This window comes from Cyanistes caeruleus, chromosome 13 (genome assembly GCF_971803275.1).
Source record: "Cyanistes caeruleus chromosome 13, bCyaCae1.hap1.1, whole genome shotgun sequence".
Taxonomy (NCBI): Eukaryota; Metazoa; Chordata; class Aves; order Passeriformes; family Paridae; genus Cyanistes; species Cyanistes caeruleus.
This window is the reverse complement of record NC_141713.1, coordinates 5,950,601-5,964,141: the sequence shown is the minus strand read 5'-3', so window position 1 is coordinate 5,964,141 and position 13,541 is coordinate 5,950,601. Positions and strand designations below refer to the sequence as shown.

Here is a 13,541-nt window from a genome sequence, read left to right as displayed (position 1 = left end):
TAATGAAACGCCTTGTGGAAATAGGGTAGATAGTTGTAGGAGATAAATGGCAGGTCTGTGGAGGAATTAAAGGGGATGGTGTTGGTTCTACTGGTCAAAGCCAATGGTTTTGGGCTGTTGAGATGCTGTACTGTGGGATGTCCCCATAGACCCCAAACTAGCCCATTGCCCCTTTGTTCTCCAGTGGTCCCCCCATGACTGATGGCTCTGTCTTGTTGTGGTGCTTATGAACATGCAGGATGTCCTTGTGCTTTAAGGGGTTGTTTTTGGTTGTGGAAGACAACTGGTAGTCAGAATCAAGTGGGCAGGGGATACTTGGATCACCTCCATTCCCTTGGTGATACATCCTCTCAGTTCCACGATGTTGTGTTGGAGATGTGTATCAATTGATTTGCAATTCTGCAACTTGGCTATTGTGCAGCTTTCAATTTAATTTGTTGTATTAAAATCTGTTAATGAGCATGAATGGGTTAAGAAAGTGCAGTAGGAATAAGCAGTTTGATGGTGTTGGACTGAGTTGACCATAGTGCCTTGGCATAGCTGGTGGAAATGGTGTGGCTTTTGGATTGGAGTTGTTGGGAGAAACCACTAGGGAGGCGCTGTGGAGCTGGAGGGCAATCTCAGCTCTGTGGGGTTGGCTTGGGAGCCAGTGATGCTCCTGTCCCCCCCTGCCAGTGCCAGCACTGGGGGACAAAGGGAGAGCTGTTGTCTGGGGATTTTGTCACCAAACTGGGGGGAAGCTGCCCCTTGGGTGGGGTGACCCCCAGGGTGGGCAGTAGCTGCCTGCATGGCTGTGAGCTCCACTTCCATGCCTTCAAAATGGCTTGTAACAGCACCACTTCCTGTCCAGGGAGGAAGTAATTTTAGCCCAGGCACTGAAATATTTAACAAATCTTTAAAACAAAAGGCACAAATTCCATTTCTTTCTGGCTTCCAAAGGGTGCCTGAGCCACATGGGGTTAAGGTGCCCCTTGAGCTGGGGTAGTTGGAAGGAGCCAGGGCTGTGGGGTAGCAGGCACCCTTTAGGTGGAGGCTCTCTCTTTTTTTGGTAGAAATGAAGGGGTGGGTCTATGGTACATCACCTGAGTTGTGGGGTAAATGTAGAGAGTGTCAATCAAAGGCAGAGCTCAGAGCTGGGAAGGAGCTCTAGATGGCGGCTGTGCCTTAGAGAGAGCGCGCTCAGCTCCGTGCCTTCCCCAACACTTTACGCAACTTTCCCTAACTTTCAGGCAGCCTCAGGGGGCCCCCACAGCCCCTTGCCTCTCCTAGGCACTAATCGGGGGCCGAGCGGACCTTTTTCGGGCAGAAAAGCAGCTTTTGAGGGCTCCCTTTTCGTGCCTTGCTGGAAAGAAGAAGCCGTGGAGAGAGCCCAGGTCGTTGTTTTTCCAGCTTAGAAGCCATGGCGTACCTCCATTTTTGTGCGCTCTCCTAATGAGCTTTTTCCCCCGGACATTTTTATACTAATTACCGCTTCTTTTGCTTTATCGGCAGCATATTTTTGGGATTAGAATATATATTTTTTTTTCATTTTCTGAAATTTGTATTTTATCGGTATAATTCTAAATATTTTGGATCTAATGTTTTTCCACTACCCGAAACTAATATCGACTTGGTCCTGGCGGCGGTGCATGGATCAGGTAGGTGAGCAATTAATAATAATAATTTTTAGATTTCTGCCGTTTTGAGTACTTTGATTTTCGACCGATTTGTGCTGTATTGGGATGACGCAATAAGATACAGAGATTATTTGCATCCAGTGTTACTTTGGGAAAGTTTGCAGGATGCTCCTCTCCTGTGTTTATTCTCGGATTTTTCTTGTAAAATTGATTATTTGCTTTAAATCTTCGGTTTGCCGTGTTGATCAGTGCTGTGTATTGTTATAACAATATCATTGCAGCGTCAGGACTTTGTTCCTGATAATGAAAGCCAGTGAAACGAACTGGGACCTTACCTTTCTTTCAACTTTTGACAGTAAATACCTGGGCACAGGACTTCAAAGCAAACAGACACCCCTGACCCCCTTTTAATATTTAAGAATAAAAAGATGATGAGAAATAAGGACAAAAGCCAAGGAGAGGAGGGTTCAGTCCACAGCAATGCATCGAGGTATGACCTATCAACTTTCTTTTTTTTTTTTTTTGTAAAACCTGTGAATACCCTGTTTACTTTGACAGCCTTGGGTTACTGTCAGTGCTTAACAGAAAACATTTTACTGATTTTGCTTCCTTTTTAAGGAATGACCTTGAGATTGTTAGCATGCCACACCCTAATTTTTTTTGGTAGCAATTTCTGAAACTTGTGTTGTGACTTAAGGGCCCATGTCCTAGGCAAAAGGTACTGTACCTTTATTGAGGGCAGCCCTTGCCCCTGTATGATGTTTTTCCAGCTTTTGAATTTCAGTTTTTAGGTTTTTTGTGCTGTGAAAAATGACCTTGTCGGTTTAGCCATTGCTGCATTGCACCATTTTACATACAAGGCAAATTTTTCTTTGAAGAATCTCAGAAGTCTAAACTTTAACTGAGGGCCATACAGAAGCCTGGTGTAGTAGTAAATTATAGTAAATAGGCACAAGAAAAAGTTACATGAATGAAAAAAAGCTTATTTTAAAATATAAACTGGAAAGTGCCTGTTCGTCAGATACCTCTTACTTCAAATTTTATTTGAGCTTGTAGAACTTTGAGTCTGTGGAGGTATTTTAGAATATTTTTATACAATTTAACCAGACTTTGTCCTGCTGGTGATGGCATTTTGTATCATAAAATATACACTGGGACTGTTAATAAGAGGCACCAAATGATTTGCTGGTTTTGTTTAATGTATTTTTGCTCAGAGTATTTTTATTTACTTTTGTCAAGTAATGAGATTCTTTACAGATTTTTAGAGACTTAACCTTGATGTGGGAAAAGTATGAAATACTGAAAATGTTTGTTTGCTGGCAGTGCAGAAGTACAGTTACCAAATCGCTCATTTTATATTTAAAAGGTCGGCTCTTCCAAAAACTGGAAATTAAACTATATGCGGGGTTTGTTTGTTTTTTTTTTTTGGTTTGTAAATATTACTGGGTTTTGCATTTTGTTAATTTCAGTTGAATCTTGGCCTGTTTCTTTTTTTCTGGTGTTGTCTTCCTGCATTTTTAACCAACATTAATAAAAAAGAACTCTGAACTGTCTGTTGTATGACATGTGCTCTATGTGATGTTTAGGTGTTTGAATAGTATTCTTGATGTCCAGTATTTAACCTTCCTTAAGCATACAAACTTGAAATATGTGGGAATATATATATTATCAAATTACTGTAACCTTCCAGTATAAACTTGGATGGTGTTCTGTCTGTATTAAAAATGCAGTCACATTTTAAATTCTAGAATAAATGTGGGTAAGATTGTTTAATATGAAATTACTAATAAGTAAATTAGCCTCAGGGATTGTTGAAGCACTTAAACAGAGCTTTTCTAATAATGCAGTTTAAAAACACATCAGATTTTCATACTGTCCTTTTACTGTAAATGCACACAAAATATTATGTCAAAAGTCACTATTTATAAAAATTATTTTTCAGTTTATATAATTTTTATGCTTTTTTGAAGTGGAGATTATCAACAAGAGCAACAATAGACATAATTTGTTCAGAAAATTGAAAGTATTTTATCAGTGTTGGAAAGGAATAGGAACTAAAATCTGAGCCATAGCAGGAGTCCCACAAGGGGTTTTGTCCTTAGGGGTATGAGATTTGCATAGTGTCTTAGGTGCTTTTGGGGTTTTCACTGAAAGGTTATTTATCATAATTGATCCATTTACATTTAACACCTGTTGTGTGAGGTCCCCCTTCTCCCTCTTCACATCTTTTTTTCTCTAAATAAACCTGCTGTGTGTGACACCAACACACCTGAAGTGTGGGAAACAATCGAGCACAGGATATTTGCAAGTGAACCCTGTTGAGCTTTTTTGAGAGCTGTGAGTCAGCTCAATGTCATAAAATGGGCTTTACTTCCTGAGGTTGACCTGAAGTAGGGGAAATGATTTCTAGGAAGTAAAGCCACCACTTTGCTATATTGTCACCCAGAAATGCGCCGGTGTCTGCACTTCACATGCTGCTGAGGCCAGCTTGGCATCTGTGGAAGTACCTGAAGGTGGAAGCTGCACAGTCCTGGTGGGAGCCCTGGGTGGTGGAGGAGGTGGATATGGCCAGGGCCATTCACCTGGGCTGGAGAAGGGTGTTACAGTGGAAGAAAATACGGTTCTTGCGTACCCAGCATGTCCCCAAACTGAGGAATTGACTCCCACCTTTCCAGTTCTAAAGAAATACAAGGGCCTGTGCAGAATAAAGAAAAATGCCTGAGAATTGTCCTTCAGCAATGACTGAGGAGAGAGATGGTGTTAACTCTTTCCAGTTTGTAAGCCGAGGGTTGTACTCCTGCCTTTCCAGGTGCCCAGCAATACCTGTCCTTTGTGCTTTGAGAGTAAATTGAACTTGAAGCTGAGTGATTTCATGCAGCTTTGCCCAACAGGGTAGAAGTTGTTCTGGGTCTGCTGCAGTTCCTGCTGTGTCCCACCTGTGTGCCTGGGATTTGCATAAGTAATTGAACACAATCTGCTGTATTTTCTACCATCTTCTGTGCTGCATGTCTGAAAGGCAGAGGTAGCGTGAAGGAACATCCATGGTCGGCCTTCATGGGAAGTGCAGAGGCTGGAGGCAGGCTGGGGCCCCCCTGAAGACCAGGAGTGAATCTTGCAGGGATAGCAAGTAACAGGCACGGGATATGTAGTTTTCCTTTCCCTTGGACTCTGTGTTACAGTTGCCCTCCCACCTCGGAAATACCCGGCGTGGGAACGGTTTGAGCTGCAGACCCTGCAAGCTGGACAAGCCCTTGTGTCTGTATCCAGCTCTGGGCTTCTCCGGCATTAAAACATCTTTTTTGGGGGCAAAAATCGGTTGTGGTGGGTTAGCTCCCAGGCCGTTTTTTGTGCAGAGCTGGAGCTCCGAGGTCTGAAATGGCGTGTTTTTGCTCAGCAGCCACCTCCCAGCGCAGGGCTTTGCGCAGCACAACACCCTCGCCTGACGTGGCAGCCATTTTATGGAGATGTCGGTACACACGAAGCAGCATTTTGGCGGAGGGGGGGAGAGGATGGAAACGATCACGTTACGCACAAACCGCCCCCGGTGTGTGGCGCTGGGAGCAGGGGCAGTTGCGGCTGGGGCAGCGGCGGTGCCGGTGCGGGCGGCTCGGGCGGGCCGCGGCGGCCGGCGCTGTCACAAAATGGCTGTTCTTTGTGCCGCACTGCTCGGGCGCCGCGGGAAGCGGCCGCGGGGTTCAAAGGCCGCCCTGCGCCGGCCGCGCCGCCATTGGCTGCGCGCGCCGCGGGCCCCGGCAGCGGGAGCAGCGCGGCTGCCGCTGCCTCCCCCCGCTTCCGCTCCTCCGCCGGGCGTGGGCCCGCTGCGCTTTCATTTTAAGGGCTCTGCATCTCAACAGTGCAAGCTATTTTGAGAAGTCACTTGAAAAGAAGCAGGGCTATTTTTTGCTGCGAGATTTTTTTCCCCTTTTTTTTTTTTTTTTTTTTAAACTTCAAAAGGAATTGTAGAATGCCATAGTATTCCTGCAACTTTTTTTTTTTTTTTTTTTTTTTCTTTTTTCTTTCTTTTTAAAGGAGAGGTACAAGTTTCAGTATCCTTAAATCACCAAAATTCGCTGTTCGCTTTTAGTGATTTTTCTTTTAGCTGAGTAGAAGCATTGAACGCATCTGTTAAAATGCCTCAAACAGTGGGTTTTTATCCATGTGACGAGTTATTTTTTAGCTGTTGTGGCCATGTGCATGTGCCGAGGCTTTCAGTTTCATTTGCACCGCTGCATTCTTCAACCAGGACTTTTTTCTCCCTCCCTTTTTAAGCTTTAACCCTTTGTGAAACTGCCTAGAGCCTTTTATGAAAAGGAAAAATGCTTGATCAGTGCGGGACACAAAAGGAATAATGTGCAAGGAATTCATATGAATCGTGATGTAATCCATGTGCAGCACAAAGGAGATTGTTCTTGTTTTGCTTTGTTACTTCTGTTTCACATTACCCTCGTGAAGGAAGTGTCTCATCTAATTACGCATGCACAATCCTGAGGCTTTCTGTTCCCTGTTTTGTGATTGCTGCCAGAGGTGGATGCAGTATATACAGTGCTATAAAAAGAGCTCACCAACTGCAAGAAGCTACATTTAGCTGTAATTCATTGTCTTCTGGATTGATCTTTATTTAGTCAAACATCTTAAGCTAATTAATCAAATTTTATAGAGTCTCTAAAATGCATGACTTTTGCTGAATAAAAATTGGAAAATGGGAATAAAGAGCTCACCTGGGTAATTCTGTAACCCAGTTTCTGTGGCACAGCCTGTGCAGGGGCAGGGGCGTTGCCATGGTTGAGTGCACATGTGTGCAGGCGTCTTCCCAACCCCATGAGTGCCTTCAGCCGAGGGAAGGTGAAGTGGTTCAGATCACAGATTGGAGCCTGTTCCCCTCTCTGCGGGGTTGATGTTTTACCTGCCACACTCTGAGGGCAACAGTTGCCCTTATCTGCACCTTCCCCCAGTTCCTCCAGTTCCTCCAGTGCTGTGGCGTTTCTGAGAACACGGATCCTGGCTGTGCCTCGGATCCTGGCTGTGCCTCGGGAGCAGCCCCGAGGCTGCCACAGCCACACTTCTGCTTTCAACGAACACTTCCACTGGTAGCTTTGACAGGGCTCGGAAGGAGGGCCAGGAAGGCACTGATGTTTCATCTTAATCTCTTCATCTTGGTATGGGGATAAACCAATTCCTGTCTTTGTTTTTGTGCTTCATCCTTCAGAAAGTTGCTCATAGCATTAGCCCATTACTGAGCTACCAAACTTGTTTCTGAGGAATTTTTGTACTGGGACATCTCTTAATTCAGGTTTATCAGTGCTGGTTTTCAGGAGCAGGTGAGGGTACCAGTGGCAGATGCAGACTGCGAGCAGGAGTCTAAGGACTGAACTGAAGCCTCCAATGCCATGGACTGGCTGCTTTTGAACTTAGGACAACCCAAGTATAAGCTTACTTTGGGTGGGTTTGGCATCTTACACTGTAATTGCATCTCCTGATATGTAACCTGGAGGTGTGTGTATCCACTGTATCTTGTTTCGTGTTGCACACAGCAGTCCTAGCAGGAATTGCAATGTTAAATTAGGCTCCTAAATTCTGGAGATGGAAAAAGCTTCCAAATCTCTCCTTGCCCCTAGCTGAAATCCAGATCAGGAAAGAGCTGATAATGACTGGAGAAAGCTTCTGTTCTGCTTTATCTCTCCTCTCCTTCAAGGAAAATAAATACAAACAGCACAGCACTGGGGGAGGGGATGGCCTGGATTACCATTATTAGATAGAAGCAGCCTTCTAGCAAAGGATGTGCTGTTCTACTGACATGGTGTCTTACATCAAACTTTCTGGTGTGCTTTTATTAAAAGACGTCTGCTGAAATGCCATGTGAAGATGCTCTTTCAGTAGGTGCTGGTGTGTATGTAAAACCCACCTTCATGTCTTGAAAGAAAAAAAGCCCAGAGGAAGTTTACCCCTAGTGACTTGCAGTGAAGCTTTTGTAAGTCTGTCACACTGTTAATGCCTCATTTTCTCAGAGTATCTTTTGGATATAATAAGCCAAATCTTGCTGAGTCTTTCCAAATGTGCAGCAGCTCATTTTACATTACAGCATGTGTAGCACTGCTGCTAAATTATATTTTTCAATCTCCACCTTCTTTTATATTTACCTGTGGGCTGAGATAACCTACTCTGTACTACACGTGCTTTTCTGACCTTGACTAATAAGGGTTAAAAAGTTTTTAACAGTGATCTCAGATTCCTTTCTGGTATTGTGGTGGAAGTGCTGGCATGGCGTTTGATCTTGGCAGGGCTCGGTGCAGTGTCTGCCAAGCCCCACAGACGGGATGGGATGCTTAACACTTCATTGCTCACCAACCTTTACCCCAGCTATGAACAAGGGTGTTGCAATGTCAAGAATCCACTGACTCTAGAACACCCAACTCTTAAGAAAAAGCTGTGTTGCAACTATTTATGTTTCTTGCAAGTGTTATTGTTATGTATAGATGATATAATGGAATTGCTAATATGTTAATTATAGGAGTCGTTTGCATCTCTCTCATGTGGAGGAATCTCTGTGCTTCAGTACAGAATTGTCACCAGTTGAGATTTGAATTCCATGTGCTGTCTGTAAAACTTAGGCTTAGTAAAGAGCCTTAAATCTCTTGGTTAAAAACAGCTTTTAAGAGTCACTTGGAATAACCCCCTCAGGCCAGATCAGGCTCCCTTTTTCTGAACTGCAGGTCACCTGGAACCATAGAGGAATTTCTGCATCATCGTGTTCCTGTTAATGGGGTTTGGGGTAATTTCCATTCCATGTACACTGCATGTCTTTGCTCTGAGAGGTTTTTAAAGGAAGTTTACAAATGTTAAGGGATAAAAAGCACCCACTTTTTCTGTACTAATTGTGTGTGCACGCTCCAGCCCCCTGATGCATCCACATCACCAGGTCCTTTGCCAGTGGGATGCACCTGTGTCCCCTTTGTGCTGCCACTGGGCTTCAGCCTGGCTGTCCCCGGCAGGACATGGCACAGAGGTGGCTGGAACTGGGATCCCGGAACAGGACAGCCCTGCCTGTCTGAGGAAGGCGTGCGCCCCCGGGCTCCTGCTCCTCTCCTTGGCTGGGGCTGAGCAGGAGCTGGGAGATGCCAGGAGCCAGCCGGGGTCTTCCCGCTGATGTGGGATGTGGAGCCCGGAAACTCTTTGCTGCCTCCCGGGGAGGGAGAGAGGGACCCTTTCAAACCCTGAGAACTGCAATTGTTCTTCCCTTTCTCTGCAGGGAAAGGGAAGGATGCTGCCTTGGAGATTATCAATAGAACTCCTTAATCAACCAGACAGGTTTTGACTCCTTTTGACCCTCTGCTGGTTTTTTTGGGGTTTTTTTTGTTTTGTTGCTTTTGGTTTTTTTCCTCTTTTCCCACTAAACATCCCAAGCATTTTCAGCCTCTGACTTAAAGATCAGAGAGCAAGAGAGCCAGCTCTCCCCATCCTGAATGGACTGCTCCTTTTGCTTGCTTATGCAAGAACAACTAAGTGTCTTTGTAGTGGGGCAAAAAAACCCCACCAGCTTTTGGAAAGTCTGTATCATTCAGGGTAGCCCAATGTGCTGTGCTCAACTGCAGCCGAGCAGTGAGGGATATATTTAGGTCTGCCTTTGGCATTTGGGAGTCCTGTGCTGGGATGAGTAGCAACGGCCAGAATAGGCTGGAAGCCTCACAGCCTAGTTCAGGTGGATATTTTGGATAGATACCTCTTGGGTGCATAATCCCTTAGCTGGTATAGCAGTGCCATGGCTCAGCTGTGCCTAGTGCTGCTGTGTAAATGTAATTAACACCCAACCCTGCAAGCCACATTTGCAGGCACAGGTGGGAAAAGTGTGGATTCTCCATGAGAACTTCTCACATGCCTGTTTAAAGGAGGGGGAAAATGCTGCTGATCATAAAGAGAAGTCAGGGAAATATTTTTATGCTTCTTTGAAGAACATGTTGGTAACCTGGAAGGGGTAGCCCTTTGGCCATACGAGTTTGTTGTGCCCTTTTAAAGCTGGCAGATCTGTCCAGATTTGGACAAATCATATTTTGAGTATTCAGAGTTGTTTGAGACTCACTCCTAAACAGTATGAGGAGCCTGGCTGTGTTTAGGATATTCTAGTTTAAGTTCCTGCTTGGAGACAGATCAGTGTTTAAAAGTACCATGCAAACGTATGGAGAATAAAGGAGCAGGAGTATTCTTCTTCTTCCTTCCCTTCCCCCCATTTCTACTTTTCCCTGCAGGAAATAACTGGGAAAAGCTCTTTCACTGAATGACCCTTCTCAAGGCTTCTCACTCAGAAAATCTTTGCCTTGGGAGACAGGCAAGCACCAATCACTTTTCAGTAGACTTTCAAAATAAAATCAAGGGAACTGAAAAAGCTAGGAATGAATTTATTTATCTTCAGTGTCACAATCTGTCCTTCACTTTGGCTCTCCTGCTCACTCCATGTGCTGTGTATGTATTGTCTTGTCTATGATTACTGTGGTATTTGCTCAGTCCTTTGTGGTACCCATGTTATCTTCTTTTTATCCAATGATCTATAGCTAGAACCCATCTTGTGTTCCTCTCCATGCCTTGTTTAGCCTGAAGGTTAAATTTAGTTTACTGCCTTTTTACGGCTACCCTGTTACTTGAGTGCACGTATCAACATTGATGGTGCTTGTTTCTATTTGCAATATATGTGCACATATATTCTTATATAGAAATAGAAACATGGAATGGTTTGGGTTGGAAGTGACCTCAAAGATCATCTCATTCCAACCTCCCTGCCATAGGCAGGGACTCGTTCCCCTAGACCAGGTTGCTCAGAGCCCCATCCAACATGTCTCAAATGCTTTCCAGGGAATGGGGCACTCACAGCCTGCTCCAGTGCCTCAGCAAGCTCACAGTAAGGATTTTTTTCCTAATATTTAATCTAAACCTCTAAACCTACTTCCTTTCAGTTTGAAGCCATTCCCCTGTGTCCTGTCACTACATGCTCTTGTAAATAGTTTCTCTTCATAAAAGGGAACATCACATCTATAGATCAGATATTGAAAGGAAATGTTTAACAGCAGCACAGTCCTCATCTCAGTCGGTGTATTCGCCCTTTCTGTGATTTGTCACTGTGTTTGTGTGTCCCACAGTTTGTGCAGGTCACTTTAGGAAGACAGACCTGTTTAAATACATACCTGTTAAATAATACCTGCACTGGCTTTACTGCTCTGCTTTGGAGTAAATCTCAGCTTGGTTCTGCTGGTGGATGAGAGTGGCTTGGAGCAGCTGGCAGCCTGAGCTGCAGAGCTGTGAGGGGCTCAGGTGCTCCTCTTTGGACCCTGCCAGAGGCCAGTGGGGCTGTGGGGACAGGGTATGGAGTTGGGCTGACCCAACAGCTGCCTCCAAGCCTGGGCTGCTCACACCTTCTCAGGATCTATTAGATTGGAAAAGACCCCTGAGATCATTGTCCAAGCTATTGTTACATTGTCCACTCTGCAGCTCGCCTGCACTGCCAAGTGCAGTTTATTTGCACAGTTCCTGGTTGCTGTAAAGGCTTGGTGACCTGCTGTTTCTCTGGGCTATCCGGGAGTGTTATCAGGAAGCCCTGCGGGTGCAGCCAGTGCTGGAGCATGGGCTGCAGGCTGAGGAGGGATGGGGGCGGGGAGGGGCAGTGTCCCAGCCACCTGCCCCAGGGGCATTTTGGTGTCAGTGAGCCTCGCATGTGCACCTGGATGTCAGTTACCCACAGCACTCGTGACCTGTGGCCAACAATGCACAGGAGTTAAATACAACGGTTCCTGCTGTCATCCAGCCCCTGATGTTATCCAGCCATGGGATAATCTGCCAAGGTCCTTCTCCAGACTTCACGGGGTGGGTTTGCCGGTGCCAAATCCCTGCAGAGCTTGCGAAGCTCAGTGGAATGTTGCTGTTTGGATTCAAACTTGTTTAAATTCAAAACATTCACAACAGTTCTTAAAGCTGGGAGGAGCTTTGCTTGTGGGAGGGTCTTGGGTTATTAATCCTCCTTTATTCCCCTGTCTGAATTCAAGTTCTGTCCCTCAAAAGCCACATTTTAAACACTGGGGCAGAATGGTCCCAGTTAGAGCCATTCCCCAGTCAGTTCTTGGTTTCACAAATGTGTATTGGGGTCATTTTTTCTGCTGTCTCACACCTTCTGGAAGCATATCTACTATTTATTCTTTACTGAGAGCTTATAAAATGATTTTCTGTTTCAAAGATGATCCCCTATAAAATGAAGTCATATGTGAAATATTAAATGCAAAGTCCAGAGGCTTCAGGCACGTGGTAATTGCCTTTTAAACTCAGATGCCTCACTGTAAAAGGTCTTATCGCTGCCTTTCAGCTACTTATTTCTTGGAAGGAACATGTCCTTCTTGGTAAGGAGTGATTTAGTTTTGTTCCCCCTCAAGTCAGGAAAAGGCTCTTAATTAAAGTAGACTTATAGCCTGAAGTACTTCTTAGAAACCAGAGGAATGTATTTGGCTGAGTCTTTGCAGATCTCAACTTTTTTTAGGAGTTTCTCACTTCAAGGAAGTTACCAATGGCCCATCTGTTGCCTTTTTTTTTTTTATGTTCATGGGTGTTTCTGGAGGAGAGTGGTCGGTCTGAATTCTGATTTTTGTGACAATTAATTATAGCTTATCCCTCACTTATAGTTTAATTGAAAGTAGGTCTTGTTTGGATGCTAACTCAATGGCATTAAACCAGGACAAATTCCAAAAATAACCTCTGAAAAGAGGACTTAGGTCTCCAGGTATATACAGTGCTAGGCCTGATTTGACATTTAATGTTGCTAATACATTATATTCTTTTGGCAGGTAGAAATGCTTCCTGATTGTCCCAGTGACAGTTAGGATTATTTATGGAAATAGGCCTTTCAGTTATGTTTTTATCTGATCAACATTGAAAAGAAGACAAACACATATTTTGCTTCGATAACAGGTTGCTCATTAAAAAAATGTGGGTTATTTCCAACAGCCTTCAAAAGGACATAACCACTTCTCATCTGTGTTTCTTTCCTTAGTAAGGGAAGCAGATGTGCAGGCAAATACCTGCACATACAGATGTGTATGTCACCAGAGAAGTCTCCCTCTTTTCAGATGGCACAGTTCACAGCCTGAAAAAAGGAATTACAGTGTTCAGACAACGTTGTGGATAAAGCACATGAATTATGGCTATTGATGTGCAGAGAGCCTGTGTCACCGTGTCCTTGAAATAAAGCTTAGGGCTTTGAGGAACAAAGAGCTCCAGAGTGGGAGGAGAACACTAATTACTGTTCTGCCTCTAAACAAATACTGCCAGAGCTGTCTGGCCTCTGTCTTGCCTGGGCTGTTAAAATTCCTTCCAGCTATTGCTCAGAAATCCGATTGAAGGAAAAACTGTCTTCCTCTTCCGTGTGTCCCTGTGGGACATGGGATGCCAACGGGCCTCAGCAGAGCCTGATGTTGCCACTTACTGTTGTGACAGCAGAGGTTTGGATGCCTCCAGATCCCGTTCCTTTGTGGAGGCCCAGCGGGATGGTGTCCTGCCCAGCCCTGCCCATGGACACCATCTGTCCCCAGAGCTGCTGGAGTGCCATTCCCAGGAGCAGTGTGGCACCACCACAGGTCATGTGTGTGTGGCACCACCATGGATTTCTGACCATGGCACCATCACAAGTCATGGCTGTGGCAGTGGAGGGCTGTGGTGGATAAGGGGGGCCCTGTTTAGAGCCCGCAGGACAAGGGGTGTAAAGGGACACTGTACATGGGGCTGCACCTCTGGTTCTCGTGGATAACCTCCATCCATGGACAGGGACAGGCAGGAGGGACTGGGCAGCCTGGAATGGCCGTGGCTCAACTTGAATTTCCAGCCCTGCTTGCAGGATGCAATGCGGTAACCCCGTTCCCTCAAACCCAGGCTGGGACAGTGAAACAGCAGCCACGGGTG

The 13,541-nt window shown here is 45.1% G+C and overlaps 1 protein-coding gene across 4 annotated transcripts in view; it reads left to right on the top strand.

The window, feature by feature from the left end:
- Window positions 1–977: 977 nt before the first annotated feature.
- Window positions 978–13,541, top strand: part of CHD2 (chromodomain helicase DNA binding protein 2) — a 54,525-nt gene continuing 41,961 nt past the window's right edge. The window contains exons 1-2 of one of the 4 annotated variants that reach the window (XM_086849858.1): window positions 978–1,637; window positions 1,973–2,106. In XM_086849858.1, coding sequence (XP_086705984.1) covers window positions 2,045–2,106 — 62 coding nt within the window. In that variant the 5' untranslated portion in view covers window positions 978–1,637; window positions 1,973–2,044. Of the gene's footprint in view, window positions 1,642–1,972; window positions 2,107–11,338; window positions 11,463–13,541 lie in introns of those variants that run through there. The other 3 variants (XM_086849859.1, XM_086849863.1, XM_086849860.1) reach the window with 3 other exon arrangements.